Source organism: Gymnogyps californianus, chromosome 3, assembly GCF_018139145.2.
Source record: "Gymnogyps californianus isolate 813 chromosome 3, ASM1813914v2, whole genome shotgun sequence".
Taxonomy (NCBI): domain Eukaryota; kingdom Metazoa; phylum Chordata; class Aves; order Accipitriformes; family Cathartidae; genus Gymnogyps; species Gymnogyps californianus.
Genome location: NC_059473.1, coordinates 65,609,010 through 65,632,669, shown reverse-complemented (window position 1 = coordinate 65,632,669; position 23,660 = coordinate 65,609,010). Strand labels below are relative to the sequence as shown.

General features: G+C 42.0%; 1 protein-coding gene across 1 annotated transcript in view; it reads right to left on the bottom strand.

The window, feature by feature from the left end:
• Positions 1–21,050, bottom strand: part of STX7 (syntaxin 7) — a 34,410-nt gene extending 13,360 nt beyond the window's left edge. Inside the window, exons 1-2 of the mRNA XM_050893634.1 lie at positions 21,019–21,050; positions 13,554–13,707 (exon numbers count right to left, since the gene is read on the bottom strand). Of these exons, the coding sequence (XP_050749591.1) occupies positions 13,554–13,635 (82 nt within the window). The 5' untranslated portion in view covers positions 13,636–13,707; positions 21,019–21,050. The remainder of the gene's footprint in view (positions 1–13,553; positions 13,708–21,018) is intronic.
• Between the last annotated feature and the right edge of the window lie 2,610 nt (positions 21,051–23,660).

The following is a 23,660-nucleotide window of genomic DNA, read 5'->3' as shown; positions in this document are numbered from 1 at the left end:
GAACCGCCCGGCCTGCCGCGCTGCTCCGCGGCAGCTGCTCCAGCTCACCAGTCACGCGTACTGGTATGTACCGACTTTGGGTAAGTCTTTTTATGTTCAGTGTAATGCATTGTTTTAAGACAAACAACTGGCTGGTGTGACCTTCAGCAGCGTGAAGTTTTAATACCTAGAAAACGGAACACAAATTACCCTTTATTTGTTCCAAGGCACTCTCCCTTCTGATTCAAGAGCCAAGGAGCTCAGTGATTCTCTACGTACTTCTACAGGGAGAATTAAAAGAACCAAAACAAACTGCAGGCACTCTGTCAACAGCTGTTTTGCAGACAGAAAAAGTACCGGCGTGTCCTACCGCCACCTAGAGATGCATTATTTAACTGCAAATAAAGAAAATGCAGGTTTGTGTTTTAAAGGCTCTCACTCGAAAAATTCTCTGAAACAAAGCCTATACTTAAAAAATTTGCATCCCAAGTTAATTAGATATTTATCCTACTTCTAAAACTGAACACAAGTAGATAACTGAGGGGAAATTAAAAGCCAGCACCACGTAGCTGGTCAGCTATACAATTCCAGGCAGAGGGAAGTTCATCCCAGTTCGGGTCTTGTGATTCGAGAATTCAGCACAAAATTAAAACACATTTTACCAAAAAGTCTGTAAGTATGCAAAGTGCTAACAGGCTTTCAAATCTCAAGTGGAAAAAACAAAATAAAGAAAAAAAAACAAGGACTGAACTGACACCAATTTTTCTGGGCTTCCTGTAATTTAGCATTTTCCACCTTAACCTTTCACAATAAGGATATTATTCAGAAAAAAACAGCATTTCTCTCTTCAATTTTTTGTTCATATGATGTATACTGCATTGAAAAGTGAAACATTGCTTAGTCGAGTAAGCAAACAGAAAAAAGGCGGAGCAGTAAAAGTAAATTTTGGCGAACGGTCTTCAGTAGCACTCCCGAAGCTGTCTTCATAAAAAAGCCAAAAGCAAGTTGGTAGGACCAGTGTAACACAGGAGGTAGAGAAGCTGACCTTCCTGAAATCTTGATTTACAGTACATACCTGCAGGTTGAGGAGTTAAAGAAATCCATCCTCTCTACTCCTTCATATTAATATAAACATGCTGGAGTATATACAGGCTAAAAAATGTATTTCTTTATAGTCTTATAATTCTTTTGGTTTGGCTTGTTTTTTTTACAGATTTCTTACTGTAGCTACTACTCATTCAGACATCTGATATTATATTATACATATAATCACACAACCACCTAAACTACAGACATTTGTCCAGACTCATGAACTCGTACTGCTTTATCGATAAAAACAAAATTTAAAATAGGCTTTAAGACATTACCACCTGGATAACAGAGGTAAAGTGTCTTTTTCCCTCACATGTACACACAGACATCTTACAGAATTTGATTCAAAACAAGAACTGGCTCTGAAACGTCTTAGATAAAAGTCAATATCCCTTCCTTTCCTGAAGGGAAAAGCAGGGTAGCCTAAGCCTCTCCTCCTGAAGGTTAGACTGTAGAAATATCTCAGCTGGCTCCTTCCGCTGCCCCATTTGGGAAACAAGCAGGGAGAGGGTCTTGGCACTTGAAGGGGGAGAGGGTCTTGGCACTGAAGGGGGAGAGGGTCTTGGCACTGAAGGGGGAGAGCAAAACTGCTGGAAACCTGGGATTACTTTTCCTAAAACAGAGGCCTCTCAGTTCCTGGCTTCACTGCTGATGGTGGTATTTATAAAGGTACTGCCTCCCTCCTTTAACCAGCTTTTCGCCCCTGTGCAAGGAGTTCAGGCTGGCTCATCAAGGCACCTGGCAGCTGCTTTGGTGCCTCTCAATCCATCAGTAATGCTCAAGCATCCCGGACAGCCAAAGGCTTAGGTCCAACTCACAAACTCCTAGCTCTGCACTGTAAACATAAAGGTAACAGTCAGGGACCAAAGATCAGAGCACAGTTTTGATGGGTTCCTAGGTTACCTCACCCTTTATGGTTTTCCCTTCCCTACTTCCCGATTCTTCCAACTTCCCAAGGAGCTCTGAAAGACAGGAGTAATACGACTACCAGAGGTCCGTCCTGTCCTTCTGGGCAATACCAATCCTGTAACAGAGCCTGACTGGATCTTGTGCATGATTTTAATCCATTTCAGTGCAAAGTCTGACACTTTAGCTCAGGTTCCTTGGGTACGTACAGCTAGCTGCTGGACTTTGCTCAGGACCTGCAGAAGGGCACACACCGCGTGCACACAGGCATTCTTCACCAAAGTCACCAGGATATGGCAACAGCCTCTGTCAGAGGCATGCTAACTCCTGCAGCCACTTCTACACTGAAGATCAGGGTAGATGTTTGCATGTAAGGAAGATCAACAGCTCTTTCAGGGCTCATACTGCAACCCTGCAGAAGCAGCACCTTGCCAGCTGTGGGCTGGCAATGAGCCACCACAGAAGGCAAGTCCCCCTTGGGAACTGGGCAGCGCAGGAAGCAGGGTACACGATACCACACAAGCAAAACGCATTTTCTTCAAGCAACTGCTGTCTTGCATGCAAAAGAAAAGAATCTCACTTTTTCCACCTGAAAAAGTCTTGTATCAGAAAGAAGCAATACCGTAATAGTAAGAAGACTTTTCACTTGTCTTTGTGGCACTCCTGATCTAAATCTCCTAATACACAACTATTAGCTGATGAAAGCTACTCGGCTACTCTTGAGACCGGTCACATGCTCAGGAACAGGTCAGACATGGTTAATGATGAGCCAGAGAAACAATTAAGACCTAACCTGCATTCCTACAGAGAAAATTATTTAAGAGTCAGCTCATGTTTACTTTTACTAAGCCAAACAGTGGTTCCACTTCTAGTCAGTGGAAGCGCTCCCTTTAGTTAAAGAGAACAAAAAAAAGGGCACAGAAAAAAATAGTAATAGCATCTCATATAAAAGGCTTCCTTTTCTCTACATGAGTTACAGGAGTAGTGAGATTTACAGTGGAAATATTTACATTTTTTAACAGGTACGAGTATTTAAGAAACACGTTCCTGCCAGATCTGCAGTACATACTATTTTTTCCATAGATAAAAACATATTTCACATATTGGATCACACACTATCCTTGCTTAACAGCTGGCTTTTAGCTGGCTATGCAAGAAGAAAGTTTCATCTCCTTTCTCCTCATCTTCCTTTATTTTTCAGCCGGCTCTGCAAAGCTGTTCCATTACTACAAGTAAATCCATGTTGACATAACTGCTGGTTCTGCTTCTTGAACATGAAAATGTTTAAGATCACACAGGAAGTTTCAAACTTAAAATAAAGATACAAATAAACAAATTAATACAATGAAGACCAAAATGTAAACAGCTTCTTGCCTTTAAGAACACAGGAGCAAACAAAGTTATCCCCAACTGAGAATTAGTAATCAGTGTACAGGCTGTAACATCACAGCATTGTTGCAGAAGAAAAGATAAAAAAACCCCAAACCCTTGAGTAAAATCCTAATGTTTGAAAGGCAAAGAACTAAGATTAGAGAAATGAAGAGTGGACTGTAGGTCACCCACCTTCTCTGGCAGGACTGAGAAGCATCAAAGCACCACGTTCATCCCCAGCATGAGACAAGGGAAACTGAGGATGGTCGTACTTTGGAACACTTACCAGTAACTCCAGCTACAGGAGAGAAGCTTTCCCAGGTTACCTACAATCAGCTGTCTTCCCATCTCAACCTCCATTCTATTTAACATTTGGAAAACCAAACTTTAAACCCTCAAGTGGCCATGACCAAGCTTGTTGCAGCTTTACAGCTGTAGAGCTGTAAACACATAACCCACAGAGTCCTAAAAAAGAAGGCCACAACATAGAAGCATGAAATTGCAGGGAAAAAATACATTTAATGAGTGCTGCTTATTACCCCTTTGCAGCCTGGAACCTCACTTCTTACTTGGATCATACAAGATTGCATTATAGCCACGCAGCAGCAGTTTCCTTCAGTGCTACAGTCCAAGCCAGACCCACCACAATGCCCAATTTCATAAAGCTATGGTCTAATGCTTCCACAGGAAATGTGGCGCCCATTGGGCGTGCATGGAAAAAACACTGGCAGCAACAGGAGCAATAAACACAGTGGCACTGTACTGCAGAGGACAAGAACCAGACAAGCAGGCAGGGCAAGTACAATGAAATCTGCCTTACAGAACAGCAATGCTTGGGACCTGTCACAGGAAAAAGGAGCAGAGCACTGTTCCAACCAGCAGCTACAGCTGCTCCTGAATATTAACTGTAATGGTGAGGGTGCTCCCCATGCCACCATCTTTTACTTAAAAAGGGACAGATAGGGTTCTAGTCACTGCCTAAGGTTCACAGCACTAAAACTAACAATGGGGATTTAAAGCCATTGATTTTCAGTCATCTTCCTAGCTCCTGAGTCCAAGCAGAATAAACAGAATTAGCAAAGCGTTCCTTTGTGCGCACCAAATGCAAAGTCTGCTCCACGTGAGGCTCAGGCTCAGCTATGGCTTCATACAGCAAATAAGCAGTGAATACACCAGCAGTCACCATTCAGAAATGCTTCGCCAAAGACCTTACATGCACTGCCACTGGTTGGGTAACTATGAAGAAATCTCCTACTTGTTTCCAGCTGAACAAGTGAGTCAACAAACAGCACATCCAGTTACAGATTGTGTGGAATCTAATAAACTTCAGAGTCGCTTCAGAGCAGGTTATTGGAATAGAAGAATTATTCGTAAAAGTTACACCAGTTCAAACTGCTTTTGCCTGGGGACAACAGACTTCCTCAATTTATTCAAATCCAATTCAATGTGTTTTCCTTCTGCACTTCAACTTAAGGTACTTGACTAAAGATGGACAGATGCTGCAGAAAACATTCCTGGATCAATCTTTTATAAAAGCTGTTACACATAACAAACTAATGTAGTTGCAATAAATTCAGCAGATTGAAGTTTTCTGTATGAGCGCAAGTGCCTCTTTAAAGCTACTAGTGTAGTTCACACTGTCGTGGTTTAACCCCAGCCAGCAACTAAGCACCACGCAGCTGCTTCCCCTTCCCCCTCCCAGTGGGGTGGGGAGGAGGAAAGGAAAAAAAAAAAAAGTAAAACTCGTGGGTTGAGATAAGAACAGTTTAATAACTAAAGTAAAAATAAAAATACACTACTAACTAAGAATAATAATAATTGTAATGAAAAAGAATACAACAACAAAAAAAAAGAAATAAGAAAAGACAAGTGATGCACAATGCAATTGCTCACCACCCGCTGACCGATGCCCAAGCAGCGATCCACCCCTCCCGGCCAACTCCCCCCTGTTTATATACTGGCCATGACGTTCCATGGTATGGAATATCCCTTTGGCTAGTTCAGGTCAGCTGCCCCGGCTATGCTCCCTCCCAGCTTATTGTGCACCTGGTTGCTGGCAGAACATGGGAAACTGAAAAGTCCTTGGCTTAAGATAAGTGCTACTTAGCAACAGCTAAAACATCAGAGTGTTATCAACATTATTCTCACACTAAATCCAAAACACAGCACTGTACCAGCTACTGAGAAGAAAATTAACTCTATCCCAGCTGAAACCAGGACACACACTCACTAAAATTTTAAATAAATCACAATGCCACAGTGCTGTACACCTTGCTAACCCTACTTTAACCAAGAGTGACAGTTCACTAGAGGAATCAAACCCAGGACACCAGCCAAAAGACTCCAGCTTAGTAAATAGCACCTCCATGCCCAAGAGCTCACCTAATTGGAATCAAGTATCTAAAAACTTCAGTAATTTGGTTTTAAGTCATTTGCTTTATTCTGTCTTAACTCAATGTGTAACTGATTATTCTAAAACAGGGTAACACATTGGCACAGAGAAACAGTAACTGACGTATGTGCAGGAAGAAGAAAACAAAATGAGGATGGGGAGGAAGATTGTCCTCAGAGCTCTAAGAAGTAAAGACTCATTAAGCATAGAAGAACGGGAAAACATCAAGTCTTGTACCCTTTCCTGTTGGATTTTATTAGAGCTTCTAGCATTTCTAAATAGAATCATGCCCCCAAGTGACCAGGAACATCAGCAACAATGTCCAGAGTTCTGGATCTGCCCTCATTTTTTTCAGTGCTGTTGTAATTATTTCATGCTAGTGTACTACCATATATAATGGTCTTTCAAGGACACTGTGAAGTGGGATTGAAGTAGTGCCTGTTCTTCTAATGTGGGTGTAGAGCACACTAAATACACATTGTTTAAGTGCACAATAACTGATCATGTGATCAATTATTACAGCTCAGCCAAGGGGAAGTCATTAAATCAAGTTACAATCACTTCATATTCATATCCTAAGAAGTCCCTGGTAACTCCCTAAACCCCCAAAGTTTGAACGTTTCTCTAAAGAATACCAATAGCTTATTAAGTTATGAAAATGATGCACAATTCTGCAGTAAACAGCAGCTGCACAAACACCATAAACCCAACCTACCTACATGAAGAAAGCTTGTCTTTTTAAGAGGTCAGGTCATTAACACAGGAAGCTAGCTCAGGAGCTAACATGGAAGCAAGGTCATGCAACACATCACAGACTGGTTGACACAAGCAAGTAGCTGCCACTCCGGGGGTCACTCACAACCAACCACTAACCTGGGTTTATTCTGAGCCCTAACTGGAAAGCCTCCTGCAAAGCAGTTATATAGGAGATTTGATACAGGGCTCTCTGGATAATCAAACTGCCACGCAATCTCCCCTTCTCCTGTCTGCAAGGAGGAAAATCCAACAGAATTGAACTGGAATAGGTATTTTAAGTACCTTAGAGAGGCTCTGAAATGTAACTCTCTAGAGATGGGAAGGAGTGTGAGGACCCTGGCCACATCCCTTCCCCTGTCTGCTGCAAATGCAGGCTGGTTTGCAAAAGTTACCTTGTCTAGGTGAGTCCATTTATACTTGCTCCATCAGCAAAAGCAACAGTTGCAGACAAATTGTGGATGTCTTCACTGGTCACCTTGTATTTATAAATTGCACAGTGGTTTTACAATTGCTATTTAAACCGCTTCCAAACTAAGATGGCTTAATTTACAGAGCTCATCCATGCCACTGCCCCTAGGCTAGTTAACCAAGGCAGAGCAAAACAGTGTAGGACAAGGAAAATTCTGCCTTTTCTGCACATACTAACACAAATAGCACTCTGGGGTGTACATGGAAGACTCATTTTTCACTCTATTCTGCCACTAGCATAAATAAATCCCTGTCCTCCTTGTGCAATGTCATCCACATAAGACACAGTTTCATATGTCATTTCCCATAGAACCAAAATATTTTTAACAAACAAGACAAAACACAGAAAAATATTAACAAAACTCTCCAAATACATAAACAAATCTGTGAGGCATAATACCTTAAATATATATGCTACTTTACATAGAACAAAGCCTTTAGGAACAGCATGCAAATAATTCATGCTTGAAATTTTCAGAAATATTTTATTTCTAAAAGAATTGCGAGCTTCATGACTTCACCTCGTTGCAGAAAAACAGGCATTTAGAAAGACCCAAAATATCTGAATTCCTCTTTCTATTATCCTCCATATTCAGGTTATGAATTGGATATAGCAGATTCAAGTTCAATTCCTCAGCCTTGGAAAAGCCCATAAAATGAAATGTGGAGGACCATAATGGGTGCTTAAAACCACTAAATAACCAGCCTTTTCCAGGTTTTACTGAAACTTCATCCTAAATCCAAGAAACCTTCCTGACAACAGCAACAATAATAATAAAAAAAAAAAAGATCTGTTCCAGCCAGTATGTTCCCACAAAGTTAGATTCTGGTTAACTGCAGCTAATTGGAAATTTCTGACAATATCATCATTAAGTGTCTCAACAAGCTCTACTTTAAGCCTATTTGCTTTAAAACCACACCTGTACAAAACCGCACTTTAAATATAGACAAAACAGAATTTTGTTTTCATACAAGCTCTGATTTCAACACCTCAGCGATTTCATTTACTTTTCACTTGCTCATCTGTATCTTTCTTTAGCTAAAGCATAATCATGCGAAACTGTTGGTGTTACAAACCTAGTGGCAGACATAGTTTTTCATTAATGTTTCAGCCTGTTTTAGCTGAACATTTTAGCTACCTACTGGGCTTAAACCACAACAAAAAGGCATATATCAGAACTCTAATATTCTTCAGGGTTTAATCTATGTTTATGGTTTTCTGTAGTGACATAAAGTGAAAAGGAAAGTCATATGATGGATGTAATTCAACTCCCATTTTAACCACATTTAGTGAAAATACTGGCTTATAGAAAACTTGGGATGCAACAGAAATTGGACAAACTTGCTGTCACAGGAGAGGTATCACATGAGAGAGGGATCTCGGCTGGCTGAAGTTGACCTTCTGGGAACGTGGTCTATATGAATTGATGTTTGTGCTACCTTAACGAACAGAAAAGAAAGTCAGCAGAAAGCAAGAGCCCGTATGAGAAAGAATCTCTCAAAGCCAGACAGAATCCCTCTAGCCATAGGTGGCTTGTGGCTACTGAATTTCAATTTTTTTAAATTATCTTGCAGTATGCAGAGCATATGTTTCTCCAGCTGGGCTGATTTTCAGTCTGCATGAAAAAGTCACATACTCTATCACTAACCTTGCCAATACTGAGCAAGGGTAGATTATGCCATTCTTACTGACTTTGCAACTACCACTGCGCAAAATCCTGCCACGACCTTTATAAACTGGAGGAGTTGGAAAGGGAGAGGTAGGGAGGGAATACGAATGCCTCACTTCAGTGAGCGTAGGTTCTGCGACTGTTTGATTACAGTTTGCAAACCAGAAATTCTCTAAAACTCAAAGACTGGGTGTACTTTATAAATGCCAGGCTTTGTTCTGTCTTCCCAAGCAAAAGGCGGCATTCTAAACTGCTTCTAAACCAACAGCTCCCAAACCCTGGCTTAAGATGCCAGTGGAGACATGAAAGTTATCTCTCTAGGCTGTTTCGTTCTTGCTTTTCTTCAGGGATTGCACAGGGTGACATATTCAGTAGCTACAAAGAAAATATTAGGAGCAAAGCAAAACAAAGGCATACAAGTCTGCTTCCTCAATGACCCACACATGGGAGAGAGACTTGAGACAAAGTATGTGGGGGGAGGAAAAAACACAGCTGGTTACTTCTTCTTGCACAGTTCCTGTCAGATACGCGAGTCAAATCTTTCCAGCCAAGTAGAAGAGGCCCCTACTCCTCTAACCATATCCTTCCTACTCTTACAACTCTGGAGTTGTCCCTGTAGATGAATGCAACTCCCATTTTGCTCCCTCTTGGGAACATCTTTTCAAACAAAATGCTTTCCCTCTTTTTGCTACACACAGAGAATCAATCATTTAAAATGCAGAAAACTGTCAGATTTCAAAGAACTGCTCCCCCTCATCTTCACAGTTGTAAGAAGTCTGAAATTAACATATTTTAAAGCTTTTAAATTAGGCTTTTTGTTTGTTTTACTTATTCTACTTTCATCTTTTCATTTGTTGAAAGATCAGATTTCTTCTTGTACAACTCGCTACATGCTCTTCAAGAAGAGGAAGAGGGAAAAAAAAGATTAAAAAAAAAAATCACAATATGGACTTAATGCTCTCATCCTACTAGGCATATCCCTAGTATGGTAAATGAACATGCCTGGTAGAAATACGGATTTGTAAGCAGGCAGGACTTGTTTTATCACAAAACAATATTTTTGCCAGCTCACCTTGTTTCTGTGCATCACACTCATTCTTTGTCTACCCAGTTGCTGTAAACGAGTGACCAACACGAAATATTTCAAGGAAATATTGAAGGAAGGCATTGAGATTTCTCTCACGTTAATAGCAGCTGCCATTAAGCTGCCACATAAGTGAGAGTGCAACCTATGAAACCCAGTTCTGGAACTACTGCTCCTTCAGTAAACACTGATTAAAATACCTTGATAATAGGTTCTCCATCTGCAAAGCCCAGACAGGTTGGAGCTCTACACCCTGCATCATTCCTTATATTCTGTTCTCCATATTCCTGTTCTTCATATTCAGAAAGTTAGAGACAAACCTCAACCACCTTTAAATTCCTATTTCAAAAGTCCAACAGATGTGTGTCATCTACATTTTATGATCAGATAAAAGATAGGCCTGGAATGAGAATTACAGTTACTTTGGACCAGATTCCAGACAGACAGACTTTCAAATCTTAATCGTAAGTTGTGTTCTAGTAACACAGAAATTTAGCAGCTGCCTAAGCCTAAGAGGTGCCAAAGCTCATTATATACTTCTCTGGTTTTATTATTTAAATCTGAATTTTCCCTAGCTGTTTGCAGATCTACTTCTCCTCACAGTTAACACAGACCTGAAACCAAACCAGTGAGAGACAGCTTGCAGGCATTGCTGACCTCACCGAGGTTCAGCACACAACACTGCAGCTCATTCAAGCACATGTGATTCAGGCTCCCCAGGTTTTACAGCACTGCTCAGAGTCACATGGATTCTCTAAAAATGATAGGAGTGGGTCCGAGAGCCTAACTCTCCCTCTCCTGCCTGAGGCTCGCCACTCTACATCAGATGTCAAGAAGAGCCTTAAGTTTTGCCATGGAACAGTTTTAACAAAAGGCATGGAGAAATACTCCGCCGGCTAGTTCCCTAAATCCCAGCTCGGAGATGTCGCTGACAAGCAAAACATGAGTTTCAGGCTGAGGAAAGTAGACTCCATTCCCTAGATGTTGCTAAGTGGTGTTATAATCACTTCTTTCTGCAGAAATGCTGGAAATGCAGAACAGAGCACGGATCCTTGTTTAAAGAACAGCTGAAAGAACCTTCTTTTCACAGAACGCTCTGGGGTTTGGGATCCCAAACACATATAGGTGCCGTCCTGGCTTAAGTTTCCAAGAGAGCTCAGAGTGCAGACAGCAGTGTATGCTGCTTCCCATTAGCTACCTCAATTGTATCTTCAAGGTCCTAAAAATGACCCACCAACGCCCTCTCCTCCAAAGAAACTCAAACAGCCCGCTACAGATAGCATTTACTGTAGTAGTTCACCAGCGGTTCAGGCAAGGCAGAAGTAATGTACAACTCTTAATGCACCTTCAACATAACAATCAACTGCATGATTGGATCAACAGATCAATAAAATCTGTTCTTTAAAGTTAAAAGGGTGCTAAGCTTACCCAGCTGTTACCCCATACAAATATAGGTCCTCTCCATTACCACAGAACAACCCAAACCAAAAAGAATACTATCTTGCCACTGATTTAATTACTGAAGTGGTGTGCTAAACCAGCACAGAGATGAGCTTTGCTTGTCAATCAGCAACAGTGGGCTACATGAACTAACAAAGAAGGGAGGTAAGGATCACAAGTATTAATACAACAGCAGCATCACGTGGATGCATTATGAAATGCGAGGTATTTAATACACATATTTTATCTTGTATATGTATGGCATATTAAAAAGAGTTAATCAAGAACCAGATCAAATTTATTACTTGGACGGGGTGTGTGTAATAATTCAACCTTGAAGAAATGTTACAGTAAAGATTGTTGTTCTGACCAACGCTGCTTCCTATAAAACTCTGGAGTATTATGAAATCTCGGCAGCACAGTGTTGTCTAATTCAGGAAGTTCTTCTGTATTTCTCCCACAAGTTAAAGGGCCAGCTTCTAGCTGGAAGAGCCAGCTTCCTTTCAGCTAATCTGTATCTCATCTATATTCTGTAGTAGTATTCACAGTTTGCTTGCATGTTAGCAGAAGTGTGAATTAGTTTTGAGGGACCTCCTGAAATGCTTCGGTAATCTGAAACAAAACTCTCTTACTCCATTATCTCACTCTGAAAACCAGAATATCTACACACTCCAAGTGTACATAAGCCCTTAGAGAGCTCAGTCCAGGAAACACATTCACCATGCCCATAGGATCCAGATCCTCATAAAATCTACCAGAGGAAAATGGACTGCAAGAGTAACTGAGTGGTTACAGTTCAGTCAGATCTACAGAAGAGTGAGGAGGGATGGAATCTAGCGGTGTACCTACCAGTCCTAGAAAAGTGCTTGGCCGGAGTTTTTGAAGGCAAAGCTCCTGTTTCTGAAGCCATGCAGCAGTGGGGCTAAGAGAGATTTGGACTTGGGTCTTGGAAGGGCAGAAGCACCTCTCTATTGCTTGGACATTAGCCATCTAAATTTCAAAAAGGAAAGGAGAGCAGGATTGCAGGTAACCCCTGTGGCACGCCTCCTTCTATCTAAGCCTGGGCAGCTGGCTTTTAGTACGCCTTGTTTGTCACAAGGGGAGGGGAGACACAGCAGAAGCAAGAGAGGAGATGGAAGAGGCAGGATGAGACTAAGGACTTGCTGAGTCCAGCACAAGATGGTTAATTATGTTTAGCAACTGTCTTCACAATGCTCCAGTTTCAGCCACTGATTTCACTTTACCTTTTCACCTGACAAGCAAGACTTCTTTTTTACATCTTGGAGCCTCAGTGTCTGTCACAGGTTGGCAGGTGTCTCTGAAGCCACGAGACTGAGTGAATTCACTGAGCAGATTTTAGGAAATAAAGCATAAGGGCTTTTACAGAGCCAGTTTGTTAATTTTAGGTTGAGGAAATACAACCCTGATGTACAGAAGCTTTTCAGTAAAGCAAAATTGCAATTTTTATTCCTGTCTGTTGAGATTTAAAGAAATTCTTTCTGGAAGAAAATACAAAATGTAGCTGAAAAAACAGGCAAAAGCTCAATCTGTGCCACTAATCTGTGCTACAGATACCAATTCCTAAAACTTGTCTTGCAAAGCAAAGATCAAAGTTTTTATTAAAACTGACATACTTAACTGATCAGAATTCATTTGAAGTTTTAATTAAAAAAATACCCATTTCTATGTCCTGCACAACATTAAAAACATGCATGCCAAAACCTAGCCATATGCTGTTCATGGCTAGCTCCCTTCTAATGAACAGTATACTTTGCATAATTTGTGAGATCAAGTTGTATTTGCTTTATACACACATACACACACACTAAAAATATAATGGAAAATGGAGGGAAAGGGAAAAGGACGGAAAACCCCAGCAGCCTAACTTACCTCTAACCTGAACACCCCAGTTAGGGGGCTAAAAAAATTAGATGGAATGAATGTAAGCACAAGTATGTTAAAACTTGCACAATGTTATTTACATATCTAATATATACTTCCAAGGGCAAGCTGCAAGGCCACAGCTTCTGTCCCTGCTAAACAACTCAAGCTCCAGCAAATATTTGATGCAATCCTTGCTCAGCAAACATCTCAACCTACCATCTTAAGGTGCCACATAACTGGCCAGGACAAAACTGGCTTATTACCAGCAGCCATCGTACTAATTATTTATTCGTTTGGTGAATACAGAGTGATACTATACTTCCCTCGGACAGATCACACTTAACCATACATACGAAGGACTGGATCTGCTGTGCAGGGTGCCACAAACCCGTCAAATGAGCAGGCGAAGTCAAAGAGTGAATTCCCATGAATAAATCTGAGAAACTAACCTCAAATGGGGGGCACCACCATTATTAAAGTTTTATATAAAACATGCATAAATGCAACTTACAGCATTGCGTGATCTTCTGGATGTTAGAAGTTATGCGTTGGGCTAGTTGATTAGGATCCCCAAAACCCGAACCGTACGACATGGCTGAGTAGACTTGCTGTCAAGATCATCCACGATGGGAACAAGTCAGACGGTCTCCACCTGTTAAGGAAACCTAACCCCCCCCCGAAAACAGAGTTATGTCTTGGTCATTGGTTTACAACAGTCTTCATCATCTTAAAGAAGAATACACAGGAAAAGATTAAAGAAAATTCCATATACTAATGTTTACCCTCTCCGAAAACACAGTACTTTGAAGATGGAATTTAAGGGAATGCTTTCTTTAAAAAGTATTAAATAAGAATATGACATCCTTGTATTTCCTACAGTAACGCTTACTATTAAGATTCTTAGTAATACACACGGCTTAAGGTCTGCAATTACTCTACAGCAGCTACGTTACAGAAACTACATCTTTTGTCAAACTTCTTACATATTTTCCCCACTGTAAGCAAAGAAAAAGTAAGCATTTTCATTTACCATTCCAGAAAAAAGCTGTACGTTTAATCTGTCAATGCCAAATCCTCTGATGAATTATGTCCCAAACCAGTTATATGGTTATTTCCATACCATGTATCAGCCATCCCACCAATACCACCTAGCGTATATAAACCACTGGGAAAAAAACAGCAGATATCACACAAGATATCAGAATGGAGGCAGTACCCAATTCCCTCTAAACACCAATCATTTGTATCAACTGCAGTTTTAGCTGTAAGCCAGTTTCATCTGAATTCTATGAATTGCCACTTTATCCTGTTTCAGCTGCTGTGTTTCTCAATATGAACTCATTTTTCAACCACTTGGGTATACAAATGCATTTTTAGGGGTGTTTTTTGCACCCAGGACTATCATATCTTATCTAAAAAGGTCCAAATCTGACAACACAAATACTCACAAATACACAGGCCCTAAAAGCACACATATACAATCATGCAGCATATAACTACTAGAGATGTCTTAGCCTGCCTTCCATCCATACAGACCAAACTTCAGCAGAAGCTCAAAGGTACTCTAAATGAACAAGACATATCTTAGGATACATGTGCAAATCAAAACTGGCCATTTATCTGTTCTGCAGTGAGAACACAGACTAATCAAGCATACCTGCATCCAACACAATCCCACAACTTCATCCAGGCTGTGCTTAGTCTTCACTTCATCCTTTCCAATCTCCTGCACATCACCTTCACAGGTTCAACATTTTAACCTCACCAGTTCCCCGCACTTCCACTGTTCAACCCAAACCATGTGCCTTCCAAGCAATGTCCTCTTCTCCTAGCCTGTCAGCTTCTGGTTAACACACACTGCTAAAACTCAGTTTCAGGGAGAGGGAGAAAGCAAATTTAAATGTTTAAACAGAAAAGAAGGAAATGAAAAGGTCAACTGGTTTGTCAAGTGTGGTACCAGCTGTGCTACAGTTTGCAAACTCAAGTCCTTATGCACTCTTTTAAAAAAAAAAAAAAAGTTAACAGTCCTTCTTGCCAAATATTATTTTCTTTCACCTTCAGAAATGCCTGTATTAATACAGCACAGCAACACCCTGGTTGTTTTATAACATGACTGTTTTCATATCTCTATGATATGAAATGATCTCTAGCAGAGCTGCCAAGACATTGCACTGGTCAGACCCACGAAACATCCCACCAGAACTTCACCAGGGATATAACTACAGAGGCCAGGCTCATCCCTGCCACCCTGCAGGTTACCTTACCTATGCCAGACAAACAAGCTGCTGCTACCATGAAGACAAACCCTGCATGATTTTGAAATAGCTGCTGCACCAAGGTCCCAAACCCTGCTTGGAGTCTTCAGGCCATGAAGTATCACCTAGCAATGAACAACCTGATTGCAGATGAGGTGACAGGGAGTGTACTTCCACTCTTCTACGTACTTGCTGCATAATTGCCCGCGAGTCATACTAGCTTTCTGCAGTATTGTTTCCTGTCTTTGTCTGTGCCACATGCAGATTCAAGTTATTTTGAGTCACAGACTAAAGTCTGAAGTCAGTCAGCCAGCCTAAATCCCACTTATCTGGTCCGAGGCTGGCATAACAACCCTTGATCTTTTTAGAAACTCTAGGCAATATTGCATTGAATTTGTATTGTAAGACCAAACCCATGCAAAATTTAGAGTGAATAAATGGCTCTATGCCTTGGTGTATTGACCAAGTAAGGAAATTCTATCAGTTTAGCGGAAAATACAATTGTAGGCTTAAAATCCAAAGAAGCCAGAAGTTAGTTTGAAAAAGACGATTTCGCAGAACTGTTGACATTGTTTGTTTCTTTTAGAAGTTATGACTATTTCTAGACACATTAGCAGCATGCTAACTACAACGCTAGCACTGGCTAAAAATACTTTTTAGTTAAATATTATATTTAATGTTAAAAGTTGAACATTAAAATGCAGCTGCTCAGGAGAAGAGACAGTAAAAGACCAAATTACCTTGTGTAGAAAGGCTACAGAACTAACTGCAATAGTCCTTCACGACTGTTTTTTCTCCCTTCATATTTGTATTCACCAGACAGCTGCCTGTAACACTGTTCTCAGCAACAGCATTACAATCAAGAGATATATACAGAATACTTCGTTCAAGTTTTGCAAAAAGCAGTGATTGACTTTCTTTTTTTGTCTTGAAAATTTCTACAGCTAACCGTAAGCATCTTTAAACAAGTTACACTGCACTACACTGACAAATGTACAGATTGTACAATACATAAGACTTTGAGCTTTTCAACTTTCTAGCCACATAGTTGGGCAGCCAAACGTAACACATAATGAGAGGATGTTCAGATGATAGATTGCGAAGTCCACAGGATATAGTTTAGCTTTTCGTCTGCACATGTAGATCGCTCTAATTGTTGATACAATTCTTTGTATCAACACACGTATTTCAATTGAGATTTATAGTAAATTTGCAGGATAGCAGTGTAAATTCACAGCTGGTTTACTCCATAAAAATTCTTCCACCAGTAATGCTATTCCCAAGCATGTTAATAGTACAGGTTGGTGACAGGGTAAGCCACTGGTCTGGGGAACAGACGGAAAGAGAGGTAAGGGGTCAGCCATCAGCTGTCATCACTTTCCAATCTTCACCACAAACTCCCCAAGTCAACAAAAATCAAACTGAACAGCCCAAAGAGAAGGAAAATTTTGTATTTGTTTATTATTATTTTTTAAACGGGAAGTGTGAACTTCTTCCTCATTCTAGTTCTCACAGCAACACAGGCGTCTGAACTGAACAAACACCCTACTTCCACTCACACACCCTTCGCTTGTTAGCACTGAGTTACTCAAACTCCTCTGAAAACACGGATAGCTGAGCCCTTGGGAAGTCAACGGGAGTTTTGCTAATGGCTTTGACAAGGTCAGGGTTTCAACCACCAGGAAACAACAGATGCGTGCACCAAGCACTTCCTTCCATACCAAGGTGATAGGAGCATTCATCAAGACTCTGAATTTCCTTAGAAATTACCCCTTTTCACTTCCACAGCATTTAACTACTCTGTTGTGACATATTTTGGTATTACTGCCTGCATAACTTTTAAAACAGGGAAGTTAATAACCTGCTGCAGTTGAGAGAAGTACACTTTGCATTCAAACTGGAACAGAGCTGCATCTGTGGTAGTCTTCAGTTCCTCTAAAAGTTTCAGCTGGGTGGGAGCTTTCGATTGTACCTTTTACCTTCCGCTCAGCGTCTGTCTTTGAATGGGAGTATACCTAATGACAACTCAGCTTGTCAAGCTACTGAAGAAAGTCCAAAGAACTGAGTTTACTGGCACAAATGAAATAAAGAATCAGAACACTTCATCAACACTCACTGAAGCAAGACCTCTCTGTACATACATGATGTTTAAAGAATTCAAAGGATTGCTATATATTTTTCCTAATTTCTGCACTAACTGGTTCCTGCATCACACTATCACTCCATACCCAAACAAAAAACGAACCTTAGTATCAACTTGTTTTCCAGAAAGGTGTTTGTCAGGCATGAAAAAAATCCACTTTTCCCTTGGCTATTTCCAGTCAGATCACTGCCGAATGCAGAGTCAAGAAAGTGGTAACTCCACAACCGAGCAGCTCCCCAGTGCCACTCTTGAAAACAATGTGATGTGACAAGCGCAGCACGCTAGATATCAGCAGCAGTCACCTAAATATTTTGCAGGCTCCAGTCAGCTACAGTTAATAAGCACCTAATCTATTTTGTACTTTCTCATTTAGATATTCTAAGAGTTTTCCTTCTCCTATAAACCTAGCCCATATACATTAGGATAAGAACCCTTAAGCAATAATTTTACTGTTTAAACCGTGTTTTAGCATCAGGACCTAGAAATGTTTACATGGATCCTTAACTTTCAGAAAGCAAAAATACATGCTGCATTCCATGGAAATGCTTGAAAATTTAAATCTGATCTGAATTAGGATTTTATACCTTTAAATATCCAGAGACAAGTCATGGGGCTTTCTTGTATGTGATTTTTTTTTTTCCTCTAAATAAAGGTCACAGAAACAAAGCTGCTCCCAAACAACTCCTAAATGTGATTTCCTTTGTAAACTACTGCCACAAAAGTGCAAAATCCTTCAAGCAGGGTGAAAACACAAGCAAAAATGATGAACTGCTGAACGACTTTGGCAAAAAAAAAAAAAAATTGCAGCCAGTCACAATGTTAGCTACAAAAAATTTGTATCACGGTAACAGCCATGATTAGTAAGATTTCTACAATATAACCTTGCTCTATCTATTTCACCTCAGTAGGTTTTACCACCCAAATACTGAGATGAGACAAGGTGCATCTACGGAGTGACTCTGGCACCTACCTAAGGCAACCCAAAACACATTACAGTCTTTGGACAGCATCTGCTGCTGACTTTAGCAGTAACTTTGCAGCAGGTTAAATTAATCTTAAGAAAAAGAGAAAAAAAAGCTCTTGGAATAAAGGGCAGACTGTACGCTGCAAGATAAGTACTCTCTGCTACAGCACCTGAGGGATTCTCATAACCGACTCATAGCAAATGACTTAGTAATATACAGGTGAGCATTAAATCTGTCACTGTTTTCTCTAGTGGCGATGAGGGAGGTTAAGTTTTTTCTGGATTTATCTATTTTTTCCCCTTATACTTAGGCTAAAGTATTTAGTGAGAGAGATCATATTTTCCACTTTGTGCTTTTGCAACTCCTAAAGTGCTGGAATCCTGGTCCACAAAGGCAGGCTGGGGGCTTCCATAATACAAAACCAACTATGGAGCACAATAAACATGTAAACAAAATACCAGTAAAATTAAATCCTTCTTGCCTTCTTTAAAAAAAAAAAAAAAGTTTCCAGATTTTCTTTTATCATCTAGTTTCAGGTAGAAGTCAAACTTAAATCCATATAGGGTAGGGAAAAGCAAGCAAAGTTCATTTGAAACTTTCTTTACTGTAATGCAGCAACACTAACATAACAGATGTCAACAGGTAATTTTCTATTCCTCTCTGCCCAGTTCCCTCAGCCTTGCCACATTAGTCATGCTGAAACATATCAAAACCAAGCGTACATAGTGTAACAGCTAGAAGTATTATTTTTTTTGGAAAGAAAAAAAAATTAGATTGTGCCACTGGTCAGTGTTTGTCATTTTCCCTAGAAACCATTCAGTCCAACAAACATGTAATTTAAAGCAGTGGCATTTAGAACTGCCCAGTGTGGAAAACTAACTTACAGAAGCCTGAAATACTATTAGGCCTAATGCAGCACCAACGCTCAGCATATATGGCTAAAAAAAGAATATGCTTATCATTGTCCGATTCATTCGCACTGATATTTATAATGAACTAGGTGAAGGAAGCACATGGCTTTCACAAGCCTAACACAACATATTAGTTCTTGGGGAAATGCCTTAAGTAAGGGAATTATGTTTCCTAGGAGCGCACAAAGCATTTAGAGGCCTGATGATGAAGGAGGAATAGGAAAATGAACACTGGGTACTGGAACTATTGGGGAGGGGAGGAACGGGAGAGCTGCAAACAGACCTGAGATGACTATTTTGAAGTGCCAAGTTTCTTGTGCTGCTGGTAGACAAACGTCTCATGGGAAAATGAAGATGGACCAGAACCACAGGACATCTAGCGCACTACATGTTCTCACCCAAATCTCCCTAATGGCAGCTTGCTCACTTCAAACCAAACGCTCAGATCGAGTACACCGAGGGAGAAGTTATCTTTGCACAAAATCTGATGGTGCTGGATGCTGAGTCTCTCTGAGGCCTACCAGGATGCTAATGACTACATATAGCTCATGGTCTCTTTTTTTCTCCCTCCCCCCCAAAAGTTTCACTTCCATGTAAGCCACCAAGAAGAGCGCTACTTAATATTCTGACATAAGACTACAAGAGATGTCTTCATCAAGGGAACACAAATACAGTTTATAATAATGCCAACATTTAGCATCACTTTCTTCTAATTTTAACATATTTTAACTTTTTTTCCTCCTCTTTTCCTTCTTTTCTATTAATAGCACTTGCACAAAACCTCAAGCTCCAAGCAGAAGGGCTGCACTGGCGGCAAAGCACACGCCTGGATGACGATCGGTCAGGAGGGCTCCACTCGCCCTGCTGGCAGGGCTCTCTGCCTTTGCACAGCTTGTTGATCAGTGGAGGGGGTCACAACATGAGCACATCGCTTCTGGCAGTAAGTATCCTGGGATTTTATCACTGAGCTTCAATTAAGATGCAGTGCCTTGCATTTTATGCAAAGTGGAGTGAAACCTTCCACTTCCTTCTACAGTTTCAAGAAGTGCCCATTTCTGATGCAGCAGCAAGTGGTTCACCAGGAAAGCTGTGAAAACGTCGGGCCAGGGGCCTGACGTGCCAGGCTCGGGCTCGCTATTTACATAGGTGATTTTTATAATCTCCCTTCCTCCTGCTGACATGCTTTGCTCGCCTCGGATCTGGAATAGCACGGAGCGTGTTTCAATACAGCAAAGGTGACCATCCTACCCTACAACTCGACCTAAGCTGCTGTAAAACACCAGCTGTAGGCCCCGAGTCTCTCCTTGGAGCATCACGGCCAGCGTCAAGCCCAAAGCCGTGACATCAGGGGGATGTCACGAGGAGGGAAAGGGGGGGGGAGTGGTGTCACAACCGACCGCACTCCAAAACCGCACCCCCCCGCGGCCCCGGCCCTGCCCGCCCCTCGGCACGGTCAACCCCCCTCCCGCCCACAGCAGCCCCGCTCACCCCAGGCCAGGCGTCAGCGCCGGGCCGGGGCGGGGGGACACGGCTCCGACCCCAGCGAGGGCCCACGGCGCGCTGCGGGCCTTCCCGCCGCCCTGACAGGCTCCCCCCACCTGGCAGCCCCTTCCCGGCTGGCCGAACACCGCCCTGACCACCCCTTCCTCCGGGCGGGCGGCGAACACCCCCGGCGCCCCAGCAGAGCTCCCACTGCTCTTACCCGGCCCCAGCGAACCTGCTCCCGGCGGGCGGCGGCGGCGGCGGCGGCAGGGCGGGGAGGAGCGGACATGCCCCGTCCCCTTCCCGCCCCGTCCCGCCGTGACGGCGGAGGCGTGGGGAGGCGGGGCCGCGCCGCTGCCCCGTCCGGCGGGCTGAGCGAGCGGGGCGAGGCCGGGCGGCGGCCGGGCCCCTGAAGGGGCGGCTGCGCTCGGGCCTGCGGGCGGCGGCGTGCTGCTGACAGGCCCCGCGGGCTCCCGGGGGGGAACGGGGAAGCCCCGCTTTGGGAGCCGCAGCCCTGTGCGAGTGGAAAAAATGGCGAGGGGAGAGTGTAATTTAAGGAAAAGATGCTGTTGCATCAGGAATTAAGGGGAAAACATGAGTAAGGAAACAATATTACAGTGAAAAATACGATGTTACTACATTAATATCCTGCTTTGAAGCACTGCCTTCGGTTTTGGTTACGTCTCTAAATGGGAACGGACACTTAGAAGAAAGTGAGTGGGAAATTATAGATATATTTAAAGGTGCCTTTAAATGAAGAGATTTACAATATTTAGCTGAGAGAGGGGGCAAGCGATGCCAGGAACAATGAAAAATGAAGGGTGCGTTCATATGGCTGCCAGTACTGGGTTCGGTACGCAGGAGGAGCAGGCCACGCGTGGCTGCAAGGGCAGCAGCAGCCACGGCACCGAGGAGCGATGGGAGCAGAGATATGGGGAAACCCGGTCTCCTCCTGACCTGGCTACCTGAGGTGACAGGTGAGCCTTGAGGACACCTGCACAGCAGCTGGGACACTTCTGCTTCCTCCCCAGTTCTTCAAAGGGAAAATTACAGGACCAGATGCTCCCCAGAGCCCCAGGGCTGGGCTGCTTCATCTGCAGGATACCCCCGTGTGCATTAAATACCGCAGAGCAAACAGCGCACAGCACCTGATTGCTGGGAATGCCGTCTCCTCCGCAAAGCCCAGCCTTGCCTAGGGAAGAGCTGCAGAAGTTGGGAAGTGCAAGTTTATTTCTGCTACGTCATAGATCTCAGTCATCACTAAGATTTAGAAATAACTAGAGCAGTGGAAACCTTAACAACATCCTAATGAAATAACACTAATAGAAAAGTCCAATAAATGGCCAACACAATAGAGTGAAGTTAAAGGCCTGAAACAGACAAGACTACCCTTTACATAGGTGGTTCTTGATGTGTCTCAAAGCATGCTGAAAGGAGAGACAACATAGCCTCTGAGACTTGTATGCCTCCATATAGGTCTTATGTTAATTGACGCTTGGAAATGTCCTTTTCTCACTTTCAAAAATTAAAGTTACTAAGGAAAAAACATTCTGATATGCCTATTTGCTGCAGGAATGCTGTACACATCTTCATTCTAGTTTTAATAGGCTATTTTGATTAGCAATTATTTTAGCGCTGCTACATGCACAGGTGTTTGCTCCCATGCTGTTGACACAGTGAAGCTGATGCAGGATGATCCCACTAGACAGTGCACTAATGAGAGTATAATGCACATCCTTTCTGAATTAAGGCCTCGCCTTGATTTTTATCTCCAACTGTTTGTCATATAAACTCTGTTGATTGAGCCCAGTCATTCTTGCTTTATAAAGCTTCAGCTGAGCTCACTGTCAGTTTTTCTCGAGAAAACAATACATCTTTTGCTATCTGATTTCAAATATGTACTTCCCATTAAAAGAAGTGACCCTTCATCAGTGAGAATACTTTATCTGCAGATCACCGGTTGGGTACTTTTTTTTGAGGCTTGGAGGTAATACACAGTCATCACTGATCAATGTTCATTCTCATGTTATGGAAAAGAGGTATCCAAATGCTTTCCTAGTGATGCTGGGTGTTTTATGAACAAAATGCTGGTGCTTACCTGCTGTTAGCTCACTTATCATCAGCATCCACCTTTTATTGTTAAATAACTAAAAATCTTTGTGATATGATTCTTTAAAGTAACCAGTTGCAGCAAAGACATGACAGTCTGGGAGGAACAGCTGGATTATAAAACCAACTTTTCATTAAAATGTTGTCCATACTATGAAAATACTTGAATAGCCTCTTTAATATAATCATATAAAATAATTATGAAGATACAGTTAATAGACCAGCCAGAAAGTCCTATTTATTGATCAGATACTGCTAAGAGCACGGTATGACCTCAGAAGATTTTTGTTAACTCCTATAGAAAAGCCATTGACTGGGAGAATGTGCTCTGTTTCACCCTTTCAGATAAAACAGGAGGATTCCTTCAGTTTCTGCATGCTTTCCTGTGCTAGCAATGGTGCATGGACAGGAGTTGTAAAGAAGCCGTCTCTAAGTGTTATCGTCAGAGATGCTGAAATGGAGTGCTGCTACATAATTTTGTCTCTAAACTCATTTCATTGGCTTCTTTCTAGAGCTCCCACATCAGCGTTACCAGGGGACTGAGTTCAGAATCATGTATTCACTTACCTTTCCTGTTGCTTTTGGAGCGTGATCAGATTTCAATTGATTAAATGAAATGGGGAGAGCTCTGGGGAAAGAAAGGGGAAAATGTTGAGACCCTGCTATGCATAGGCACAGCGTACCATGGAGGATGCTCTGGATATTCACTGACTGAAGATCAGAGTATTTGCCAATTACATTTCTGTTACTGTG